This window comes from Pavona decussata, unplaced genomic scaffold (assembly GCF_977016875.1).
Source record: "Pavona decussata unplaced genomic scaffold, jaPavDecu1.1 SCAFFOLD_330, whole genome shotgun sequence".
Lineage (NCBI taxonomy): Eukaryota > Metazoa > Cnidaria > Anthozoa > Scleractinia > Agariciidae > Pavona > Pavona decussata.
The window spans coordinates 492,458-515,075 of record NW_028145718.1 but is presented as its reverse complement, the minus strand read 5'-3'; the positions used below and the strand labels follow the sequence as shown (position 1 = coordinate 515,075).

Here is a 22,618-nt window from a genome sequence, read left to right as displayed (position 1 = left end):
AGCAAATATTGCACATTTACTCTTAATAGGTTTCAAGAACTTGAACTATTTTATTGCTCCTTATTCAGGAACAATCGGTTTGCTGGGCCAGAAATCGCCACCTTTCTTCACTCACGGTCGCATGATGAAATCACAAAATGAAAGTGTTCAGGATACGCCCTTTTACGTCAACCAGCGTCACAGGAAAATATTTATCGACTTTGGCAACAGTTTCCAAGTATATAAAAATGGAAGTATAGCTACCGATAACTATGAGGGCCTACTTGTTGCCTTGCCTGTAAGCAGATATCCTTCTCTGACGTGTTCTGATGATCTACTCTGGCTTGGCGTGGTTTATGATAAGTATCCCAACTGGTACGAGATATCCGCAGGTGTGCAGGTCATCCCCGCCCATGGATCACTGTCAGATAGCACAATTAAAAAGCTTGCAAGCCACCCTCTGGTTGTTGCTGAGGTACAACACAGCATGCAATATTTATATTATTAATCGGGAACCTTTTAATTCAGTGGCATAAGCTACTGAACGCTAAAAAACAAACGCAATTCGACTGATCATCAGTAACTTTATTTTCAAGTTCGAGTCCTTGAGAAGAAAATTAACATATATAATATATGCAAAAGTAAGAGATTGGGATTTTTAACTTGAAAATGACTGATGAAACGTCGTTTGTTGTTCTCTTTTATCACATAATGGATCACACGGCTCACACAGATTACTTAATTCCGAGTAAGCTTGTGTCATTGACTGGAGCATACATTACAGAAAATTTTTTTCTTCTACATAATTCTTAATACATGACCAAGAAAAAAACATAACCATCAAGAGGTGAATCCAGATCTTTAAGTAACTGGGGGTTGCTCTCGGTCGCTTAATGTGTTGAAATATCTTGGCGCCTTGGCCCTATGGGCCTTGGTTTTGATCTAAAAACGGTGAATTAAGGCCTGGGCCTACATCCCTTTCCCAAAAAATTGAGGGATTCTTTGTAAGCAGTTTAAATAACACAAACTGATGTTAGGATCTACTTGAAAGTAATAGGTTATAGAACATGAAAGGATAAGAGAAAGGTCGTATCATGTAACGTAGCCTACCAGGGTTATTTTTAGCTTATAACTCTTTAGGAAAAATGAGAAAACTTTTTTTACCTCCTGGAGGCTAACACAAGTTCAATACTGTTATGAGTATTACATTTTTACAGCATTTTTTTGGCCATAACGAGTCACGTGACCTAATTTGCATACACCATGCACACATTATATCGAAATGACAAGATTTGCAAACCTATAGGTCCGCTTAAGTCCTACGATATTAGAACAAAAGATTAGAAAATAGACCACCCCCTGAAATTTCAGTTAAAAGAGCTCCCGGGTCCATGCCTTAATTTACTTGAGCTAGGGGGGTGGAGTCGACCTCCATGGCCCTCCCTTTTGATCCCCACTTCTAATTTTTCTTTCTTTATGTGCAGAAAGGATGCTTTCGACATCATTGATATCTATGTCAAACTTAATTTAGAAATCACGTTTGTCTTAAAATGCTGCTTTTTACGTGGGGCGCACACGTGCAGATCAGATTATAAAGTGTAATTCACTTACTCTAACGCTAACCTAGGTGTCTAGAAACTAAATGCCGCACTTAGCAGGACAATCTTTAAGCCGAGGAGCATAATTATTCGATATACCAGGCAGCCGAAAGGGGGTTTATAGTCATCTTATAATCCTCCGATTCCTAAGGACAAAATAACCACTGATGGTAAAGCAGCTATTTCAATTCAAATAAAAAGATCGTAACATGGGTTATTATTTCATAATAAACTCAACTATATGACTCACTTCAACAGAAAATAAATCACTCAAATTGTTTTCTGTGTTATTCAACTTGAGATACTTTCCTCATTTGTTTTTATCTCAACCAAATGGCATGGCCATTCCACCTATCCGATCAACAATCAGTAAGTGCTAGTAAATGCGTTCGGGTTTGTCAACGAGAGTCTATATATTTTTCCTAGCATTTACGGATTGTTGATCGGATAGGTAGAATGGCCACTTGGTTGATATGAAAACAAATGAGGAAAAAATCTTAATTTGAATAACATAGAAAAAAAAACCTTTGGGGTAGGGTAGGCAGATTGTTTTTGGTAAAAATAGACATATCTGTGTTGGGAATTTCATTTCAGTACCGTTCTTGATGTGAAACAAGTAATTGCAAGTTTTACAAGCCAAGTTATTTCTGTACCACTTAACTCATAGATCGATCCGTCCTGTGCATTTATTTTAATTTTACGTCTAAAAAGCGATCATGTTCCATTATCAAAGTCCGTTGTGATTTTTTTTAGGTGAGTGGCACTTTTCCAGTTGTCAAATGCAAGAGAATACTCCTCGCGGAAGCTGCAGATGGCCTTGATATCCATCCATACGGCCAATGGACATTTCGAAAGAATCCAGGTGAACTAGCTCACATTCAGCTGCTTGCCACAAAGTTTGGAAGGCCTATCTCCCAAGCCAACGTGGAAATCAGTCCTTGTACTTGTAACGTAATTTTTTCAGATGAACCAAACGTGGGCCGCCCTCCTTTGCCCTCTCCGCCCGATTTGATCACGGATGAAAATGGAATAGCAACTCTTTATATGACAGCAAAGGATCCCAAAAATGCTAGGGGTTTTATCGATGGACAGCTTTACCCATTTATGTACAAGATCAAGGGTGAAAAGAAAAGCTGCGATGATCTGTGCACCGAAAAAGCCTTTATCGTGCTACTGAACTCCCTATTTGTTATTCTTGTATGGGACCATTACACTCTTGAGGGTATAGAGCCAACGTGGCTGGATGATGTCTATCCAATATTCAAGCAATATGCCAATTTGTATCCGGTAATGACTGAGAACTTCGTCGATCTGGGAAATTATTATGAAGTCGTCAACCTCAGAAAGGCCATCAAAGGGAGTATGGAGCTGCCAGTGTCGCATCCAAATTACATGCCAGTAACACGTGACCTCTCAAAGTCCAAACACCAGGTTATTATCGAATGGCTTTCAAAAGAAAATCCGCCCGTGGGTGACGTGAAGCACTTTTACTCCGTCGAAAACCTCCGAAAGGACTTGCAAACCGCTTTGGAATTGGAGCATTCAACTATCCCCCCATACCTGACTGCGTTGGCCTCTATCAAGTATAGCTATAACCTCGATATTCAAAGCATCTTAAAGGCAATAGCAATCCAAGAGATGATGCATATGGCGCTTGTTGCTAACATACTGAACGCTGTTGGTGGGCAGCCATCTCTGTATTCAGCAAACTTCATTCCACGTTACCCATCTCGTCTTCCCGGCGGAGTACAGCCTGACTTGGTCGTTTCTATTGAAAAGCTCTCAATTGCTCATATCAGGAACATATTTATGAAAATCGAACAGCCTGAACTAGAAATAGAACGAGTGTCAAGCTTCCAACGCTCATTTTCGTTTGTGAAGCGACGCAAAAAAATGAAAGGTAAGGGTAATTGCAGGAAGAGTGAAAAGGAAGCAGACTGCAAAATCGGAGGAATGGATGAGAGGATATATACCGATCCAATGGTCGATGGAGATTCGTCATTAGAATGTCTCACCCCATTGTCTAGCGAGGAATTTCTACGTGGTTTGTATATTTACTACTTTATAAAGTTTCCTTCGCCTTATTGCTTAAGTGCCCAACCCTAATGTAACTTTTTAATTTGAGTAATACAGTCTTGTTGTTGTTGTTGTTGTTGTTGTTGTTGTTGCTGCTAATCTTGCACCCATATCTACTCATCCTTCGGAAGAGCATCAGGAAAAAAATAACACTACTGTGTTTGGATAGTCAGTTGCTTGTTAAGCATCTAACCTGATAGAAAAATTAAGAGTAACGTTATTCGGCGTTTTAATGTATCTAACATCATTATCAAGAATGGAGAAAACGTTTAATAGCTACTTTTAACCTGTAAATAACATTTATGAAAGAGGTCTATGACGGGACAAATTCCTTCATATTAAAACTATAAATGTTTTGTTTTTTATAATGCTGACTCGACGTTTACTGCTGTATTCTTAGAGAACAAGATGTGTCAACTGGAAAAAATTCGTCGAATGACGGACCCGATAGGTGGTACAGATAACATCCTGGACGGAGAGGAAGAAAAAAGGACGACAAAAAGAAAGGTAACGATGGCTATTGTGCCAATTAAATTTTTGTATAATTCATTTTGTCTAAAGAAGAGAAGGAACGAACGAACGAACAAACGAACAAACGGACGGACGGATGGTTTTATGAATGAAAAGACATGTAAATGAAAGCATGGATGACTGGTTATTCCGGTTGGTGCTTGTAGTGCATTATGGCACATGTTCATGCTTGGAAAATGTATGAAGTACAAGTTGTCCAGTTCTCGTTGCATTCCAATTGTTGTCAGAATAGATCTTAATGAGGCTGAATTTATCCTTCAAGTTTCGGTGAAAATCTGCAAATTTCGCATGAATTTGGGGTTAGTGCAGCTTTCGCCAATTTTTCAGTGTTTATCCAGTAAAGTTGAAGTGTTTTTCAAGCTGCGTGGAACCCAAATTTTCAATTGTTTGGTAAAATTCAAAAAGCAGAATTAACCCTGACCTGCACCAATACAAACAAGAGAAGTTTACTCCATTGTCAACAAGAACGGCGGTTTGTTTAGTAATACGTAAACTGTCTAAACTACATGATATGCCTATCTTCTTTTTTTGGTCACTATTCAGCTGCTGATAGTTATTAGGGTTTGGTTAGAGAATTATAAACAATTAATTTTGTGAACGAAAACTTCCCTTAATGCACGTGATACAACTCGTTCAAGCGTCCCTTGATCCGTACTGTCAAGTATCCGGACAAACATCCCTCGTGCACTGTAAATAAGAAGTAAGTTATTGTGCAATCCCTCTGACCTGTTGACTTTTAGATCACGTAATTAAAGTAAACTAAATGATGAACTTTTTGGATTACTTAGTAGCTTCTTCTTCTTTTACTAATTCATATTTGATAGAATAAGATGGAGGATCCGCATGTTTTTGAAAGTTGCGGTGATTGGACGACGGAAAAAAATCCTTGTCTTTTACGCTTAGCAACTAAACCTGGTGATAACATCGATGAATTAAAGTTCTGTCGTTTAATAACAGTAAAATTTAATCCTTTTTTTTTTTTTAATTTTTTCCCTTTGGCAGAGACATTATCCTGGCGACGACTTTAAAATTACCAAGAACCACAATACAATCGGCGCCTTTTACCAGCACATTTTGAACGCCCTCGGTTACCTCACTAAATGTGGATCGAATAACAGCATATTCACTGGAGACATCAACAGGCAGGTTGACTTTGGTGAATGGTCAGTGCGAGGACACTCCATCAAGGTCGTAGACTACGATACAGCAGTAGAAGCCATCGAACTCATAGTTGATCAGGGTGAAGGTAGCAATCCGTGTAACCCCTTTACCTGGAATACCGGAAAGAAAGTGGATCTGTCACATTATTATCTGTTTTACTCCATTGTCGAGGAGCACGAAATAGTGGTGGAACCAAAGTCTCCTCACAAAGGTCATGGCGGTGTTAAGGTAGATTTTCCTCAGGTATGATGATCGAACTTTGCAGTAACTTGTTAACTAATGTCCAGGATCAAGTTAATAATGTACCAACCAATAACACTGGCAGCACAGCTCTTTCATTGAATTTTTGCGAGACGTGAGGCTAAATGTTGCAAATTGTATTTTTGGCACTAGTTAGAGGAGGAAAACCGTTTGTAACTACTTTAAAATAATGACGGATTTACGCTTTCTCGGAGTTTTTAGCCTGCATCGCTGCGTCAGCGGCCGTAGAGCCTAAAGAATGTGATTAATTCGAAGACATTTAATGTTTTTTTGTTTTTTTTTGACAACTTTGAAAACTAAAGGCAAAACAAACAAATAAGTGTCTTCGCTATCCATAGATAGCCAACGAGCTCCTAGTTGGCTATAATTATCTCATATCCACACGTACGTCCAGGAATGCACCTAACCCTGAATCTGGGTACTTCATATAAAACAATCTTTTTGTCGTTTTCATCCAATAAGCGCGAGTGAAATAATTGTTTCATTTAAAAAAAAGTATATATATTGCTAGATCTTGCCGATTTTGCTTTGCAAGAACAACCAGAAGACAATTAATCTAAACTGTCGCTATTTCTCGGGTATAGTTTAATGGCTCAGATACCATGGCCGCTAATCAAATTCCTAAAAGCGCGATATACAATGTCCAGTTTTTAATAATGGCCATCATTTTTCTTTTAACTTTCAACACTACGCCGTACATGATTTTGGGAGTTAAAAGATTTTTTTTCTTTTGTAGTGTAAAGGCACATACTACTTCAATGGTTCCAAAATTCCTTTTGACTCCGAAGGTGTATGGCCGATGACCTCTAATCCACGCATGTCAAAATACAAGCCTGGCTCTAATGCCTACAGGCAAGCAGAAAGGTTTAACAAGGTCTATACCAAGATGTTAAAATCTCTGGAAAACGTGTTTAATGGACGCCCTGACACACTGAGGGATGCTCTTGGCCTCATGTACTCCGTCAGCCTTCACCTGAAGAACCTGGTGCGCATGCCTATTGACGACGATGGTGACCCGGATGTAGGGCCAAACGCTGGCCCGACTTTTGAATTTAAACCGTAAAATAAAGTTTCATCTATCATATCTATCAAGTATCATCCCTCTCCGAACCCTAAACGACCCCTACTCCTTCACCGAGAGTCATAATGCTGACCCGTGATATTACGAACTAATTTATAACAATATTGCTTAACTACAATTTTGAACTTAACTAAGCAAATGATATCAAGGTGAAAGTAGCAACGTTTTATTTTCTTGTATTTGTTCAGAAAATCTTTTTTTTTAACAAGTTGATTAGCAGGAAGAAAAGCAGGAAGAAAAGTGCCCTCAACGACTAGGTGGACATCGATCCAAAAGAAACATTAGTCGGTATTTATAATACTTTTGACTTCCGCAACCACATTAAAAAAAACGTTATATACCTCTCATAATTGGCTAGCAATTATTACATGCATGCCGTGACCGAGACTTGAGCCCAGCATTATGACTCTCGGATTGTAGGCTTCTTCTTAGGATGAAGACATGGCTGATAGATGGAGCTTAATATTTCGTTTCGTTAGTGTGCATCTTTTAGTTTAGTTCGTCTTGATAATGGCTCACTGTGCTTGATTAGTATTGTCTGTAAATACGCTTGATTTATGTAATATCGTTCAAACTTTACTGAGCCATTGAAGTCAATATATTATCACAGTGCCCTCTTGAGGACATACATCACTATGTTCATTAAGTAACGAGAGTTATCCGAGTAATCCTTTAGCTGAATATCAAAGTGATGCGAAGTTTGTTTTTAATGAAACCTGGAGAGTTGCAGGATCTCTCCGAAACATAGGCATTAATTCCCTGGCAGCAGGTCATATTAGACTCGACTACTAGAAGCAAGTAAGGCATCCTAAAGAGTGGGACTACCGAAATATTTCATCATTTGGTAACCTTTACAGATAAATTACAATTACAGCAGTAATTATGATAATTGAAACTATTTTGCCATGTTGTTACAGATCTAAGACTTTAGTATGTTAAGTAAGATACCTTCAGTTTTCAAGAACTTTCATCACAATATTCCACAAGTTCACACTGTCCCATAGTTATGAGGAACAAATTGCCCGTCTTATTTGTAACAAGCATCTTGCGCTTCGAGCTAATTAATCACATTCCCACGGTTAACCTTACCAGATTCAGACTGAAGGACTTGTACTTTTTCCTCCAACATTTTAGGAGGTGCCACTTGTATTGCCTCTATTGTTAAAGCGTAGCATGTAATGCGGCTCACAAACCGGTCAGATGAAGGCAAAGCTGTCAGAATAAACATAACAATTATTTAAGTTATTTTTTTAATTTCATTTTATTTTATTTTATTTTATGTTTTTTTTTTTTTTTTGGAATCCCATGATTGTGACGATTTAGGTGTGCCTGTATGTGCTCCTTTTTGTAATCATAAACAGGCTTGATAAATAACGTATGTGTTTCCAAGTGACAGGCAATCTAGTTCGATCTCTTAGTGATATGGCCTGCTCAATGCATGTGTAGAGGGGTGGGGAAGGTGGGAATCCAGTGTAGCCCTGTTTCGTCAATGACCCCTACTTGGTAGCTGATTCCTTTGGTTTCAAGTTTCAACGGATCAAAACCAGTAGACAAACGAACAAAGCAACTTATTAGATTGTGAAAGTCCAATTTAAAAGAGCAAAACAAAGAAAACTTCTAATAAGCGACCACACGAAATGTGCAGCCAAGGTGTTCGCTTATGAGAGTTGGCAGCTTACGAGTGTTTGAATTTGACTTGACAAATTTTCATATGGTCAACAAGCGGTCACTAACGAGCGATGGTCGCTTACGAAAGGCGGTCACATAGAAAGTTTCGATTGTATATGGGCCAAGATCGAGTCAATGTCTGACAGAAACTTTGCTTGATTTCTCTGAACACCATCTCGAAGAAAGATGACGTAAAATGATTCAGGCGCTACGATGTAAGTGAAAGGGTAAGTGAACAAACATAGAGGCCACACTGAAAGGTTGTGTGTCGGTATGGGGCTTGGTGCCCTCGGGGGTCCCTCAGGGCACCAAATTAGGGCCCTGGCTTTTCATCATAATGATTAATGTTTAAGCTTCTCACGATCCCCTCTTATGGAAATATGTAGTCCATAGGAGGGACTGGTAAGGAAACCTTGCCATGAAAACAATGGTGCTGCAATTTATATTGGAAGGGCCACGACCCTGCACAAATCCTTTGTTTCATCGTTCACATCACAGTTGAATATCTTACCAAAAACGTTCCGATTGGTCGGTTGCTCCAACACATTTCAAACTCCTTATCCTATTAAAACTCTGTAGCTGCGTTAGACCTAGAGTCAGTCGCTTTTGGATATTATCTAGAGGACAGGGATCACCGTCTCCATCATTTACTGTCTGCCTCGCATAGTTCACAACAGACTCTCAGGCATTCCAGAACTTTTGATGTCAAGTTTAAAACCTACAGGGTCGGGAATAGCTAGATGTTTAATAAGATTTTGTTCAGAACCCAATTTTTTTTTTCTTATACCGAATGTACAATATGCATTTTCTTTTTTCTTAAAGTATTTCAAGTTTTTGTATAATATTGTAGCTTTTATAACTAAATATGTATATACGTAATTCGGCCTCTGGCCGCAAAGTATGCCAATAAAGTACCTATCTATACCTCTATCTGCAATTCTACAACAATTGACTTGACATCAAAGGAACTGGGGCAAGGGTATTTTGTCGACTTCCTGATTTCCTATTTAGTATTTTAATCCGTGCATTGGCGGATTTACTGAAATTTGCTGAAAACCCGTTCTCTCCACGATCCACAGTCACGCATTCTGAATAAACCATTAAATATTCCACAGACCGCACGAACCGTTGGGTGCCCCTGTTAATTTGATTCTACCAACGGAAGCCTTTAGGTTCTGAGAACAACACTTCCACTGAGTTCATGTAATTCGCAACAATAAAGCGTAAAATATTGTCAGTCTGGTATCTAGAGTCCGAAGTCCGGAGTCTTTTGAAGTCTGAATTCTGACGTCCCTGACCACGGCTTTCGTATCAAGTAGTAGGTCAGGATGATTACATTGTTAACAGTGAGCGTAGTAGCTACTTTTGGAATAACAACAATTAAAAGAAAACGTTTGACGCAAAAGCTAATAATTTATATTGTCCATTATCAAGCATGAACGTTCCCATATAAACGATGACCTTTATCGTTAGGGGGATCCCCGAACGTAAGCTTATTAAGTAGTTTTGATTTTAAAATTTGCATATAAATATTTTGTTTTGCAATAATCGCAGGAACAGTGCATATCGTCTTAGAATTTGCTGACGTTTATCGAAGCGAGCGTTTGCTGATTTGAGGGTGCTTCTAGAGTGCTGGTTGTTCAGACGAAGGTAAAAGACACCTAACTTTAATATGTCTGGAACGAAGCCATGGTCTTTAAGCGGGCTGAGGTCGATTTCGTGTTTCGTTCCTGTTGGTATCAACATACCTATTGAAGTTTTGGTTTTCCTTGCAAACTTCCTTAAAAGGGAGTAAATATGTTTGTGAGCTTGGGTAGAGATTGCAAGAAACGCTGTTTGGCGTTTATTTTGCTTTTCGGTGCATAAACTGATCAGTACTGTCGACAAATTCGTTTAAAATTCGTTCGCTCACTTATTAATGAATGACTCGATCGTCGTTATAGCCAGTCATGGAACGAAAAAGGGACCAAAACGTTCGTTTCTATTCTATGTAAGGGTTCATCACTAGCTATTTACTCAGGTGAGTTGATATCGTGAAGTATATATGGACCAGAACGTTCGAAGTAAATATGGGCGAGAAGCTTCGTTTATTTGCTATTCCATTGCGAGTGTCGTTCCATGACATCACACGCCCCCTTACCTTCCCCTTGTTTTGCCCCAAAATTCGGATGGCGTATCGTAGCTCACGGTAAGACTTAACGTCTATCAGGGTTTCATTTAATTTCAGAAACTAAAACTTGATATTTGCGTCGAATACAGGGAGATATTTCCCTTACGATGTGCACCGAGTAGTTTCTCTTTTATACTGTTTTGTATCAGCTGCTAAGTAAAGATCAAAGTCCGGTGAGTTACTTCGAGAGAGGCAATTGAAACTTCAAGCATTTTTTAGAGGTACAATATACGGTTCAGACAATCATAGTTGTCCTTTATATACTGCCCTGTATTTTATGCTCAATTCAAGTTACATTTTCCATATTCTGGAGGTAGATATTGGCCCTTTGCATTGTTGCTATGTCAACCTGACAAAGTCAAAGCAAATACAGCGTCAATCTCATGCGCCACAAATCATTTGCAGACAGGCAGGTACAAAGGTCGGACCGGATCAACTCGGACCGCCAGTCCGGGTCGGATCGACACGGATCGACTCGGACCATGAAAAAAAAAACAAAATTAAATGAAATTGAAACTTTTACTCATTTGAAGATGAAAATTCCGGTCAAAAATGGCCCAAAATAAGAAAGACTCGCGACGTTTCTCCGTGTCGTGCTGTGTAGGCAAGCCGCCATTTTGTATACTGCTTACCAGTTCCTCTCGGACTCGTCTCGTGATCATCCACGATCCACGATCTTCACGATCGTGGACCCCGATGAAGGAAAAATCTGGGCCATCTTTGTCAGTGAATTTATATTCGTCCACCAAAAGGGTAGTTTCAGTCATAACCCATTTCTGTTACGCTTCGCAGAAATCGGCCTTACTTCCGTTTGGCTCCTAATTTGGAGAACAGGAAGTTGATAGATTTAGCTAATGTAGATGCAGATGTTGCGAAGCTCACGTTTCTTAATTACTTAAAATACCTTTCGGATCATCGTCCTCATTAAAAAACTATCTTCAGGATCTTTGAAAATCGTTTTAAGTTCGTTCGTATAAAACGTCAACCATTTTGGACTGAAATCCGTTGTCGTCAAGGAGGCCACGTTTTGCTTGATGATTAGCTAAATCTATAAACTTCCTGTTCTCCAAATTAAGAGCCAAACGGAAGTCAAGCGATTTCTGCGAAATCGCGTAGCGTTACAGAAATGGTTTATGACTGAAACTACAGGGTGTCCCAAAAGTTCGTTCCTCTATTTTAAATGGTTATATCTCAAGAACGCAGCTTTATTTCTATACACTATTTAAACAAAGCAATTATATTCCAACTAAGTACAAGTCTTCCAAAATTTAATATCCTGAGTGCCCCCTCCCCCCCCCCCCCCCCCGCTTATTTTTTATCACATTTTGAAGCCTGCGTGGCATGGAAGCGTGGATGGCTTGATGTTCTTCCAGGCTTGTCTCAGGCGTCCTTTTAGGTCATCCATGTTCTTAGGAGAAGGGTCCTTGGAGAGTTCGCCATCCATGATGCTCCAAAGGTTCTCTACAGGGTTGAGATCTGGCGAATTGGCTGGCCATTCTGTCTTAGCGACGAAATTCGGCAGGTTTTTACCGCACCATGCTTGGGTAGCCGTTGCCGTGTGGGCTGGTGCTCCGTCCTGTACCAGCGTCATCTGCTTGTTAGAGCTGAACAGCCGGTTTTCGCTTGTCTACAGCTTCTGTTGTACTTCTGCGGCGTAGCAGAGGCTTTAATTCTTTCTTAAAGATGTTTTCGATGTAATAATCGGCAGTTACAGATCTCCCCTGGGGTACAAAATGAAGAGCAGTCTAGCCATGTCCGGTCAACCCACCCCAGATCATCCATTTTGAGCTGTTCTTAACTTGGTAAGCTGGCGGAACTTTGTCCTCTTGTGAGCCCCATACGATGTCATTTTTGGGGCTTGGAAGTTGAAAGAGGTATTTCGGGCATTCATCCGAAAATTGGAAATCCTCCCAATCTTCTACAGTGAGATGTTTAAACGCCTTTGCGAATTTTAGACGCGCGGTTCGCTGCTCTGTGCTGAGAAGAGGCTTCTTTGGCCGTCCAAGTGCCCTCCATCCTTGGTTTTTCATGTACCTCCAGACAGAATTTTTACCCCCATCAAGGATTTTCCTTTCGAGCTCTCTTGCAAGTTGTCTTGTTGAATTCCCTCTCTTGTATTTAGCTTTATTCAAAACTTGAATTGCTGCATCTTTGTTTACCTTTGGCCTTCCACTTCGTTGTTTATCTTCGAAATTTTCGGCACTTCTCGCCGACCATTTCACAACCCAACGATCAGATTTTTTTAGCTTTTTAGCGATTTCTTCGACTGTGAATCCGTTAACTCTTAGTGCATAAGCTTGGGCCCTCAAATACGTAAGCTTTTTACCACTTAAAGGGCTCATTTTCCACACGAGAGAAAAAAATGGTTCGATGAGTTCAGCAGCTCAACTAAAAAAATTGCTGAAAAAGTGATCACAGTTTTTGCGGGAAATTAGACGCGTGCGCGCAAATTTGGCGGGAAAATAAAAATAAATTGAAAATTTTAGAAATAAAGTAGCACAAATGTACGGTAATAGTCTTGCAAACTTGTATTTGAAATTATTCGGTAATCGAGTAAAATTGCGTTTAAATGCAGGGTTTTAAAGTACAGGAGCGAAATTTTGGGACACCCTGTATCATTTTGGTGGACGGATACAAATTCACTGACAAAGATGGCTTCGATTTTACCCGGCTTTATCTGGGTCCATGATCGTGGAGATCGACGCGGAGATCGACGCGGCGGGATCAGGGATGGAAGAAAACGAGACGAGTCCGAGAGGAACTGGCACGTAGAATACAAAATGGCGGCTTGACTACACAGCACAACACGGAGAAACGTCGGGAGTCTTTCTTAATTTGGCCCATTTTTGACTGGAATTTTAACCTTCACATGGGTAAAAGTTTCAATTTCATTTAATTTTATGTTTTTTTTTTCATGATCCGAGGCGATCCAAGTCGATCCGAGTTGATCCGATCTGGACTACCGGTCCGAGTTGATCCGGTCCGACTCTTGTACCTGCCGTTTGCAGACTGGATCGCGGAGCCTTGTCAATAAAATAAAGCCAATAAAGAATGAATTGTCCTTCCGCGAGTAGTTACCGGCATGATAAATATTCAATGACAATGCAATATTTTCTATTTTGGATAGGCATCATGGCTCGGAGCGAACTACGCCTCTCTATAACTCACTCCCTTAGACTCAGTGCCGTACGCGGAACGTTTTATGCCCGTAACTTCGGCTTATTGAACCATCAGTCAGACATCTTAATGCCTTCTGGCCTTATATCTGTCCCGTTTGTTGTCATAACCTATCGGGTGGCAATTGTGGATGACAGGCACGACGAAATTTGGTCCTGCGACATGAACCCAACAGCCGATGGCTTTGATGTTGTAAGTATGAGTATATTTTTTTAATCTGTAAACAAAATTATAACGAAAATACACGTTAAAGAATTCTTTGCATTCGGCTATTCTGCTCTTGTTTTTTCAGTGTTAATACTTAGATGTCAAGTTTACCGCCAATTCGAATGGAAATTCGACGGCAAATTGAATGCTTTCTGAACAATGATTGCTCGCCAAAGATATTACTGTTCAAACGTGGAGCCTCTAGAAGCAAATGGAGTCACATAATCGAGTATTGATTTCTAAATACCTTTGGTTTGATTGGCAATATATTTGCCCAATCACCTTGAAAACTCTAAGTTTTAATATTTCAAAAGTCAATTCAAAATTGGGAACAAACAAATATGGAAATGCTGTAGGGCATTTGCCTCTGCCCGGAGAACTGATTGAACAGTCTTCCCTACCATTTCAAAAGTACTTCTTAAAGTACTTAAAAGTTCAAATATTTTAAGAATAAGTTAAATGCGTTGAAATACCTAAATACCTAAGAATGCAATGCCTCATATATAAGTTATATAGATCCCCATGTATTACAATTATTTATTTTCAATTGTTAGTTCAGCTGTCATAGTAGTATATTGAGGCACCATGGACAGTAAATGCTCAAGCCCTATATAGTTAATGAAATGGTAGCTCATCGGACGAAGGAGCTTGTTTGATCTAGATGTTTGATGAATCCCACTTTTTACTCTTTTGTCAGAACAATGGAGAATATTCCATAACAGTCAACGTTTCCCCGCATGGGATGATCTTTACCAACGTTCAAGACAATAATTTCCGTGTGCTACACGGATCAACGGGCGTGCTTACTCTTGTACTTCCGTCCACACGGCCCCAGTTGTTTGTAAACCAAGTCAAGTTATTTTCTACGGACAGAACCCGATGTGTATCGTGCATACACCAGAGAATCTGTGTTCCAGGCCCCTGGTTGGAGGAGTACCAGGAAGGACCTGAAATTGAAAGGCCCATGAAGAAAATCAGACCTAATGGTAATTGATTTTGTTTTTCAAAAACACTGCCTTGAGTGGTTAGTAGATTTTACCTTTTTTTACAAAAGTTATCAAGTTCGTTGATTCATTCTTGTGTTTAGGTTTGTAGGCATTTATTGGTTAGGAGTGAACAAAGTTTCGGTATGGTATTTGGGGAGGGTTGCAATTAAATATAATGCGGCAATGCCAGAATTAAGAAAAATGCGAATCTAGCTATCCATGGGAGTGGCATAAATAGTATGATCTCAACAGGTCATTTATTCTGGATCATAAGACAAAAAAGAATTTCTGGACAAGGCAACGATACTTGTTATAGCTCTATCTTACCATACAAAGATGACTTTAGTTTTGCTCTCAATAATTCTCAGGCATGTGGGCCAGTGCAGTGGGAATGGCCATTTCCAAGCTTTTTCAGCGTCTAGCAGATGACGGTGAGTTGTGATAACCAAATTACCATATTTCGAACATAGAATCGAAACCAATTTAACTATTTTGTATGTGTGGATACTTATTTCGTTTATTAGGAAAACGAGATGATTTCCTGGAAGTCTTTGACAGGCTTGAAGCGGTTGCTGACAGTCATCCACGGTTCATGGATTTGATCCCGTTGGCGTTATACGAGGTTTGTCGTCTAATGAAAGTTACCGACCTCTTCTATTAAAGAGCTTTCTTTTGAAGGGAGAGGCCGATTTACACTCTCCCTTTTTTTCTTCGTCCTCTTTTGTAGCTGGCCATGCTGGAATTACATGAAAACAGGACTGAAGAGGCGAAGAAACATGCAGAGAAAGCATTGGAGATGTCAAGGAGGTACCACTCGACCAACGATCGCTTTCTGCTTTCTAAAGTGAAGTATGTATGGTCAGCTCTTGCTCGCAGAGAAGGAGACTATGCTAAGGCCAAGGAATTGCTCGATGATTCTATGGAGGTAAATTTTAACATTTCGAATTTCGTTGGAGGTCTGCAACTCATTCAGATAAACGACAAGTGTACATAAACATTTAGATAAAAATGCATTGTTATGTCTTAATTGAAGATATCCTAATTTCAGATGATCCGACCGACAGGCCACTAGTTGCCTGGGTCGTTTAACAAATACGTCAGACTATTGACTCAATCCAAATTTTTGTCCTCTGTTTTAAGCTGCTATTACCATGTGCTACGGGAGAGGAAACAGCAGAGAACATGTATTTCATTGCTTCCTATTATGTGGAGAAAGCTGCCAAAGTTGGGATCACAGACTACGAAGAGGCCATTGCGGAAAGGTGTTTCCAAAATGTCGAGACACACTTAAGCGCTGAAACGCGACCAATCACAAAGCGTTTCCAGATAAGGGCAAAGAACAGACAGGTCGCCTTCTACGTTAAATCCAGCCGTCACGTCAAGAACCTTGATGTCCGGAAAGTAGTCTCTGAAAGGCATATGGCAAAAGCGTTCCAACTGATCGAGGAAATAGAAAGGGATCTTTTGATATTTTACCCGAAGAAACCGCTGTTAAGTTTCGACATTGTCAAGACAGATTACCACATACGGCGAGGGAACTTTGAACAAGGTAAATATACATTTTTGGACTGAAAAACGACGGTTCATTGCACTCAAAACGTGAAATAGGAAGATACCCCACTAGAGATTAAACAATAATCCTAAGCAAACACACCCTCTCGAACGACTCCCTGTGCACTACATACGGCGAGGGAACTTTGAACAAGGTAAATATACATTTTTGGACTGAAAAACGAAGGTTCATTGCACTCAAAACGTGAAATAGGAAGATACCCCACTAGAGATTAAACAATAATCCTAAGCAAACGCACCCTCTCGAACGACTCCCTCTACTATTTTCCGGTCTATGGCATTCACAGGCGAGCTTGACCCCCTATAGTGCGTGTGACAATTCCTTGCTTGCGGAGTTCCCTTTTCATTTGTATACACCGATCTATGATGTAGAAAGAAAGGACCCTGCACTGGTTCATAAATAAAGGTTCTAGTTTTTGTGTGCATTAGCGGTTTAGAAGTGTCATTTAATAGTTACGTGGACTCAGTTATTCCACTGACAGAGAAAGCATGCATGTGAGCTATATGATTCTCGGCCTATAGGCATGCTTTCCCAACTACTCACGATGAGCCATAGAATCGTAAAGTTTCAGCTTTAAAGTGTAATGTGAATCTCTTTCGACCATTGGAAGTGAAATTTACCGTTAAATTGACAACATTAAAAAGGGCAATTATTCCCCTGTTCACCTTTAAGACTTTGGCCTTCTAATAATAATAATAATAATAATTAATGATGATAATATGAACTTAATAGCTTCATAGCTCATCCATTCCAGACGACAGAATTCAATTAGTTTAGCCATATGGGAATGAAATGCCCTCACACTAGGCCACGTGTAGCTAGACGCTTTCAACATTGGCCCCAAGGTATTTTAACATAGCCTTCTTCTTAGAAGTTTCGTCGTACTTATAGTGCTGAGGAGATGACGAATTACCTCGTGCAAACTCATATAGCCAGTTGATGGTCTACTTTTTTCGAGTTTTTTTTAGCACTTGGGGTGTAAGTAGGACTTTACCTATTAGCTGAAATAAGATTGATGGGAGATCTGCCGGTACTAGATCCGAGGGAGGAGAACCCGCTGGCAGAAACGTCCCCAAATGTCGGGAGGGTGGAACTGTTGAAGATGCCATTGGACATCCACATAAATAAAATCGGAGTTTTTCTCGAAATGTTTGTGCTGACGCGTTGATCGCCTAAGCCCATTCTTGCAGAAGGATAAATTTAAGTCATGAAGTGATCTGAGCTTCATTGTAACAAAAGATTTCAACCGCAGGAACAATCGAACGTATGAACCTAGTAACGCGTGGCGGCTTGAAAGCTAATATAATGTCATTGCAATAATTATCAATCCTTACACAGCATTACGAAAAATAAAAATAGCCCACGCTAAAAATTGCAAGGCAAAAATTAAATGTAAAAATTACGCAGACTAAAATTACAAGACTAATAAATAAAAAATGGATAATTAACAGAAATAAATTCTAAAATATGTATCAACGATGGCATTTTTTATTTCACCGAAAATGGTCATTGAAATTCTCTGTGCTCATGAGCTGCACTTGCGTCTTCTTTTATAGGAATTGCGCCATCGGAAGAAGCTCTTTTGATCGCCAGAGAAAAGCACTGGCAAGAATACGTGGAAGTTGCTTCTCTGAGGCTGGAATTGTGTCGCAGAAAACGGCGATTCAGGGAAAGATTTGTCTAATTGACAGAGGAAAGAATTTGGATGACGCTGGATGTAAATATACTTACTTAATCAACGCGACGTATTCCGGCAATGATAAAGGGGGATGGTAAACTTTCAACTCGGTAATGAAAGTGTAGTATTCTGGATGTCATTGGAAAGGACAAAACAAAATGTCTCTGGGTGAGCAGTCGAACCACCCAGTGCGTTTGCGCACACTGGTTGGGTTCTCTACCCACTAACTTCGGCGAGTGTTGTGTGATGATAAAAAATTGATGTTTAATTTTAGGAGAATACATGACTCGCGTCCCATATGAATGATCTGCAAACCGCCGCAGAGTCTCCGTGTAGCTCGAAGCATCTGACAGTGTAGGGAACTGTCATAAGTTCTACTACCATTAGGGGCTCAAATCAGTTTTTCCGTCGTCCCATGCTCCTGTTGTATGTTTCTACATGTTTCTCGATAAAAAGAAAGTTTCATATTCCCTGAAATAAAGTTATTTCACTCACAATCAAAAGGGCTGGTTGTTTTGCCCGATAAAGATATCTTGTGGATATTTGAGGCTTGAGAAAAACTCCATGGAACTCCATTTCGATTCTGAAATGGACCGTGCACCATGCACGTTTTTTATTCGAGTTCCAGGCGCCGGAACTAAGCGAATTGGGGGGAGGGGGTGTAACCCAAATGCTTAGCACCTACACCTTTGGATTTGGAGAAAATGTTAGGTTACACGATTTCTGAATCGAAACGGAGTGTTTTTCAAGCCGTGTCCATAAAGGATATGGTGACAAACGACCAGAATAAAACAAAGGATCACTTGATCGTAAGTAATATAACTTTGTTTTAAGGAATATTATACACTTTCCTATTATCCATGTTTTTTATCAACATAACCGCCTTCAACATTCACGGCGATGTATTAATTTTACCATGCACATAACTTTTAACATACCTTTTTCCCCAAAACATACGTGACTAACTCTTCTTGCTTAATTTTGTTGGGTGTAGATACATGCAGCCCCTAACTCTCACTCATAAAGGAGAGAGCCAGAGGGGTACCCCCCTAAAAAGTGGTTGGAGTGCTTGTCATTCCTTTTAGGGCTATAAAATTGCTAATTGGTACACTTAGGGTGCTACATCGTAAATGCCTGCTGTTAACTTATTTGGATAAGTCTCATGACAAAATTTAAAACAGTCGTTGATAAGAAAGTATTCGAAGGTTACCTGTATTAAAATTTTCAGTGCCATTTAATTTGTTGTTGTTGAATTGCAACCTACTAGGAGTGGAATTAATTTGAAACATGACTATAAACCAAATTCTGCTACCTCTTAACAAACAACCCCATCACTATTATAGGGAAGTACCCCCTGGGATTTCTGTTGGGGGACCAAACTTCTGAAACTTGTCATGCATAACCAAGATTTATCCTAACCTGAACCAGATTGATTAACAGCTTTTTGATAAATAATATAAACATTGTTATGAGTCCCACAAGTTCTTGAAATGAAAACTGTTTGGCTGAATTGTCCTTGTTTATAATGAGGTGATTAAACCAGAACAGCCTGCTTAACTTTAGTATAACACCAAGTTGCTCCTTCTTTGGTACATATGGATTGACTGAGATAAAGTTATCAGCCAAAAAGTATTTTATAATTTAGTTTTAGTTAATTTCCATGTGGTAACTAATTAAATCTGCATCGACTCATTGTAAACAATGAGTTAAATAATGCAGGTTCATTTCCTATACAATAAAGCGATTGCATCACAAATTACTTCTTGTTTTTTTGGTGTAACTTTAAAGCCACATTTCCACATAATCTGACTACGATCACTTTTATCTAAGAAAAGCAGTTCCAAGAAAAACAGATCAGCGATAGCTTATTGGGCTGTCAACTCTCCCGGATAATCAGGGAGTCTCCAGATTTTGAACCGTATCTCCCGGTCTTCAGATTTATGTCTGCATTCTCAGATTTATAGGCGTATCTTCTGGTCTCCTGATTTATGTCTGTAATCTCCTGGATATATATAACTGACGAAATTTGCTATTTCTTGAGACTCGACTTCCGGACAAAAAAGTTTCTGGTACTGCTTATTTCCCCCCCCCCCCTCCCCCCTCCACTAAACCCGTGAATTCGGCCTTCAGTTGATGAGGCGACGCCTCTGTAAGGCGCTTTGTTATTGCTGGCCGGGGAAGTCATTTTCTCCATATTTCAAAACGTGCGAGGTGACTACCCTGCGAGCTGCGTCTCTTCGATCTTCCTAGATCAGTGGAAGAGACTCTGCTCGCAGGATAGTGATTGACAGCCCTGTGGCTATTATTTAAAAATTACTGTGCGGCGATTGTTCTATGTTGATGACAGTTTCCATATCATCGCCGCCATATATACGATCAATACATTCATACATTGTACTTTATTACTCAGCCAGATACTCAGGCAATTCTGTGGCAATCGGAAATTCAATGAGCGGGATTTGAGAAAATATTGTTCAGCTCCGATGGTTTAAAGAGCGAGATATAGAGTCGAGTGCAATGTTTCGTGATGTTGACTTAATTCGCCTCGTATATTTCATATGTAGCACGCTTGTTTCGCCCCATGGTTTTTAGAACGACGTAGCGTGCTTGTTTCGCCTCATGGCTGAAAGAACGACTGATGTTACAAGTGTAGCGCGCTTGTTAACGTTTCGCCTCATGGCTGAAAGAACGACTAATATTACATGCGCAGTGCGCTTGTTTTGTATGACTTAAAGAACGACTAATGTTTCAAGTATAGCGCGCTTGGTTCTCCTCATGGCTTAAAGAACGACTAGTATTACATGTGTAGCGCGCTTGCTTTGTATGGCTTAAAGAACGACTAATGTTTCATGTGATATATTCATGTGTAGCGCGCTTGTTTCGGTTCATGGATTAAAGAACGAGATATATTCATGTGTAGCGTGCTTGTTTCGGTTCATGGATTAAAGAACGAGATATATTCATGTGCAGTGCGCTTGTTTCGGTTCATGGCTTAGAGAACGACTAATATTACATGTGTAGCGCGCTTGTTTTGTGTGGCTTAAAGAATGACTAATGTTACATGTGTAGCGCGCTTGTTAACGTTTCGCCTCATGGCTGAAAGAACGACTAATATTACATGCGCAGTGCGCTTGTTTTGTATGACTTAAAGAACGACTAATGTTTCAAGTATAGCGCGCTTGGTTCTCCTCATGGCTTAAAGAACGACTAGTATTACATGTGTAGCGCGCTTGCTTTGTATGGCTTAAAGAACGACTAATGTTTCATGTGATATATTCATGTGTAGCGCGCTTGTTTCGGTTCATGGATTAAAGAACGAGATATATTCATGTGTAGCGTGCTTGTTTCGGTTCATGGATTAAAGAACGAGATATATTCATGTGCAGTGCGCTTGTTTCGGTTCATGGCTTAGAGAACGACTAATATTACATGTGTAGCGCGCTTGTTTTGTGTGGCTTAAAGAATGACTAATGTTACATGTGTAGCGCGCTTGTTTTGAGATATTGCCCATATCTCGCGCCAACAGACTTCCGGAAGTCCGATTGACTTTTGTCAAGACGAACTGTCTCCATCGGATCCGATGGAGTCTGTTTGCCAACTTTTCAATCCCCCGCTCGCGCATGTTAACCCCTTACTTCCGGTACCACCGACGCCTTGCACTCATTTCCGGTTCCGGTCGCGATCGGACTCAATCCGCCTGGGAGTGAAGTCAACCGGACTCAGGTCGAGTGTATTGGACATGAGTGATTTATCTGAATCAGAATATCTACGGTAGAAAATTAAAGTCGTGATCTTCCGACAGTTGCTTATATATCAGTTTTTTTTGTCTTTCATAGGGGACCCTAGCGAATGACGATTGACAAACATATTGTCCAGAAAAGACAAAAGAGATGTACAAATGTACAGTAGCAAAACAAAGCAATAACAATCAGACGAGCCCTCCGTATAGCTTATATATTAATGTTGATGTAAATAGTTATCGATAGAAAGTTTTGTGCAAAGCTCTGTACAGGAGGTTAACACTTGACGCAGTATAATGCAGGGTGGCAATTAGCAATGATCTATAGCTAGTAACCACGGTCTTGCAATCGAATTGCACCCAAAAGTCTGAGTTGTTTATATTGAGCATGTTAAGGCTTTGCAAACTTATAGTCGCGAGATAATTAAAATACCACTGTGTCTCCTGAACTCAGATTTGTAAGACAGTAACTTAAATTTCATATTAAATGCAATATTTGTCGAATATTCCTTGGCGCATTCTTTTAATCTGTGTAAAGTTATTGGGCTTTGTGCTACAAGTCCAAGAACTTTAGGTCAACAACAGACATAAGGCCGAACAGATGTTAGAGTACAGAAACCAACAGTATTGTGAAATCTGTTTGGTGAGATATGATAGTCAGTGTAACAGCATACCCGATATTGCATAGTGAGTAGGATATATGACAAGGATATTGTATTAACCCGGGGGGGGG

The 22,618-nt window shown here is 39.9% G+C and overlaps 3 protein-coding genes across 5 annotated transcripts in view; 2 read left to right on the top strand and 1 right to left on the bottom strand.

Annotated features, from left to right (window-relative positions):
- LOC146453439 (uncharacterized) overlaps window positions 1–7,932 on the top strand; it is a 19,556-nt gene extending 11,624 nt beyond the window's left edge. Inside the window, exons 5-9 of the mRNA XM_085096607.1 lie at window positions 69–454; window positions 2,331–3,621; window positions 4,054–4,160; window positions 5,187–5,588; window positions 6,343–7,932. Coding sequence (XP_084952733.1) covers window positions 69–454; window positions 2,331–3,621; window positions 4,054–4,160; window positions 5,187–5,588; window positions 6,343–6,669 — 2,513 coding nt within the window. The 3' untranslated portion in view covers window positions 6,670–7,932. The remainder of the gene's footprint in view (window positions 1–68; window positions 455–2,330; window positions 3,622–4,053; window positions 4,161–5,186; window positions 5,589–6,342) is intronic.
- Window positions 7,745–13,640, bottom strand: LOC146453438 (uncharacterized). 3 transcript variants are annotated; one of them, XM_085096639.1, is made up of 3 exons: window positions 11,430–13,640; window positions 11,049–11,343; window positions 7,745–7,899 (listed from the first exon to the last, which is right to left on the bottom strand). In XM_085096639.1, the coding sequence occupies exons 2-3, from the start codon at window positions 11,290–11,292 to the stop codon at window positions 7,745–7,747; spliced, it is 399 nt and encodes a 132-aa protein (XP_084952765.1). In that variant the 5' UTR covers window positions 11,293–11,343; window positions 11,430–13,640. The 3 variants fall into 3 exon arrangements, 2 of the variants coding, with proteins under 2 accessions (XP_084952765.1, XP_084952764.1); XR_014859495.1 differs by having other exon boundaries at window positions 7,773–7,899; window positions 11,049–12,771; window positions 12,808–13,640; XM_085096638.1 differs by having other exon boundaries at window positions 11,049–13,640.
- LOC146453437 (uncharacterized) lies at window positions 9,771–22,618 on the top strand. The gene is made up of 9 exons (XM_085096618.1): window positions 9,771–10,005; window positions 13,653–13,894; window positions 14,607–14,895; window positions 15,264–15,326; window positions 15,420–15,517; window positions 15,623–15,820; window positions 16,036–16,444; window positions 18,025–18,185; window positions 21,983–22,618. The coding sequence occupies exons 2-8, from the start codon at window positions 13,658–13,660 to the stop codon at window positions 18,150–18,152; spliced, it is 1,422 nt and encodes a 473-aa protein (XP_084952744.1). The 5' UTR covers window positions 9,771–10,005; window positions 13,653–13,657; the 3' UTR covers window positions 18,153–18,185; window positions 21,983–22,618.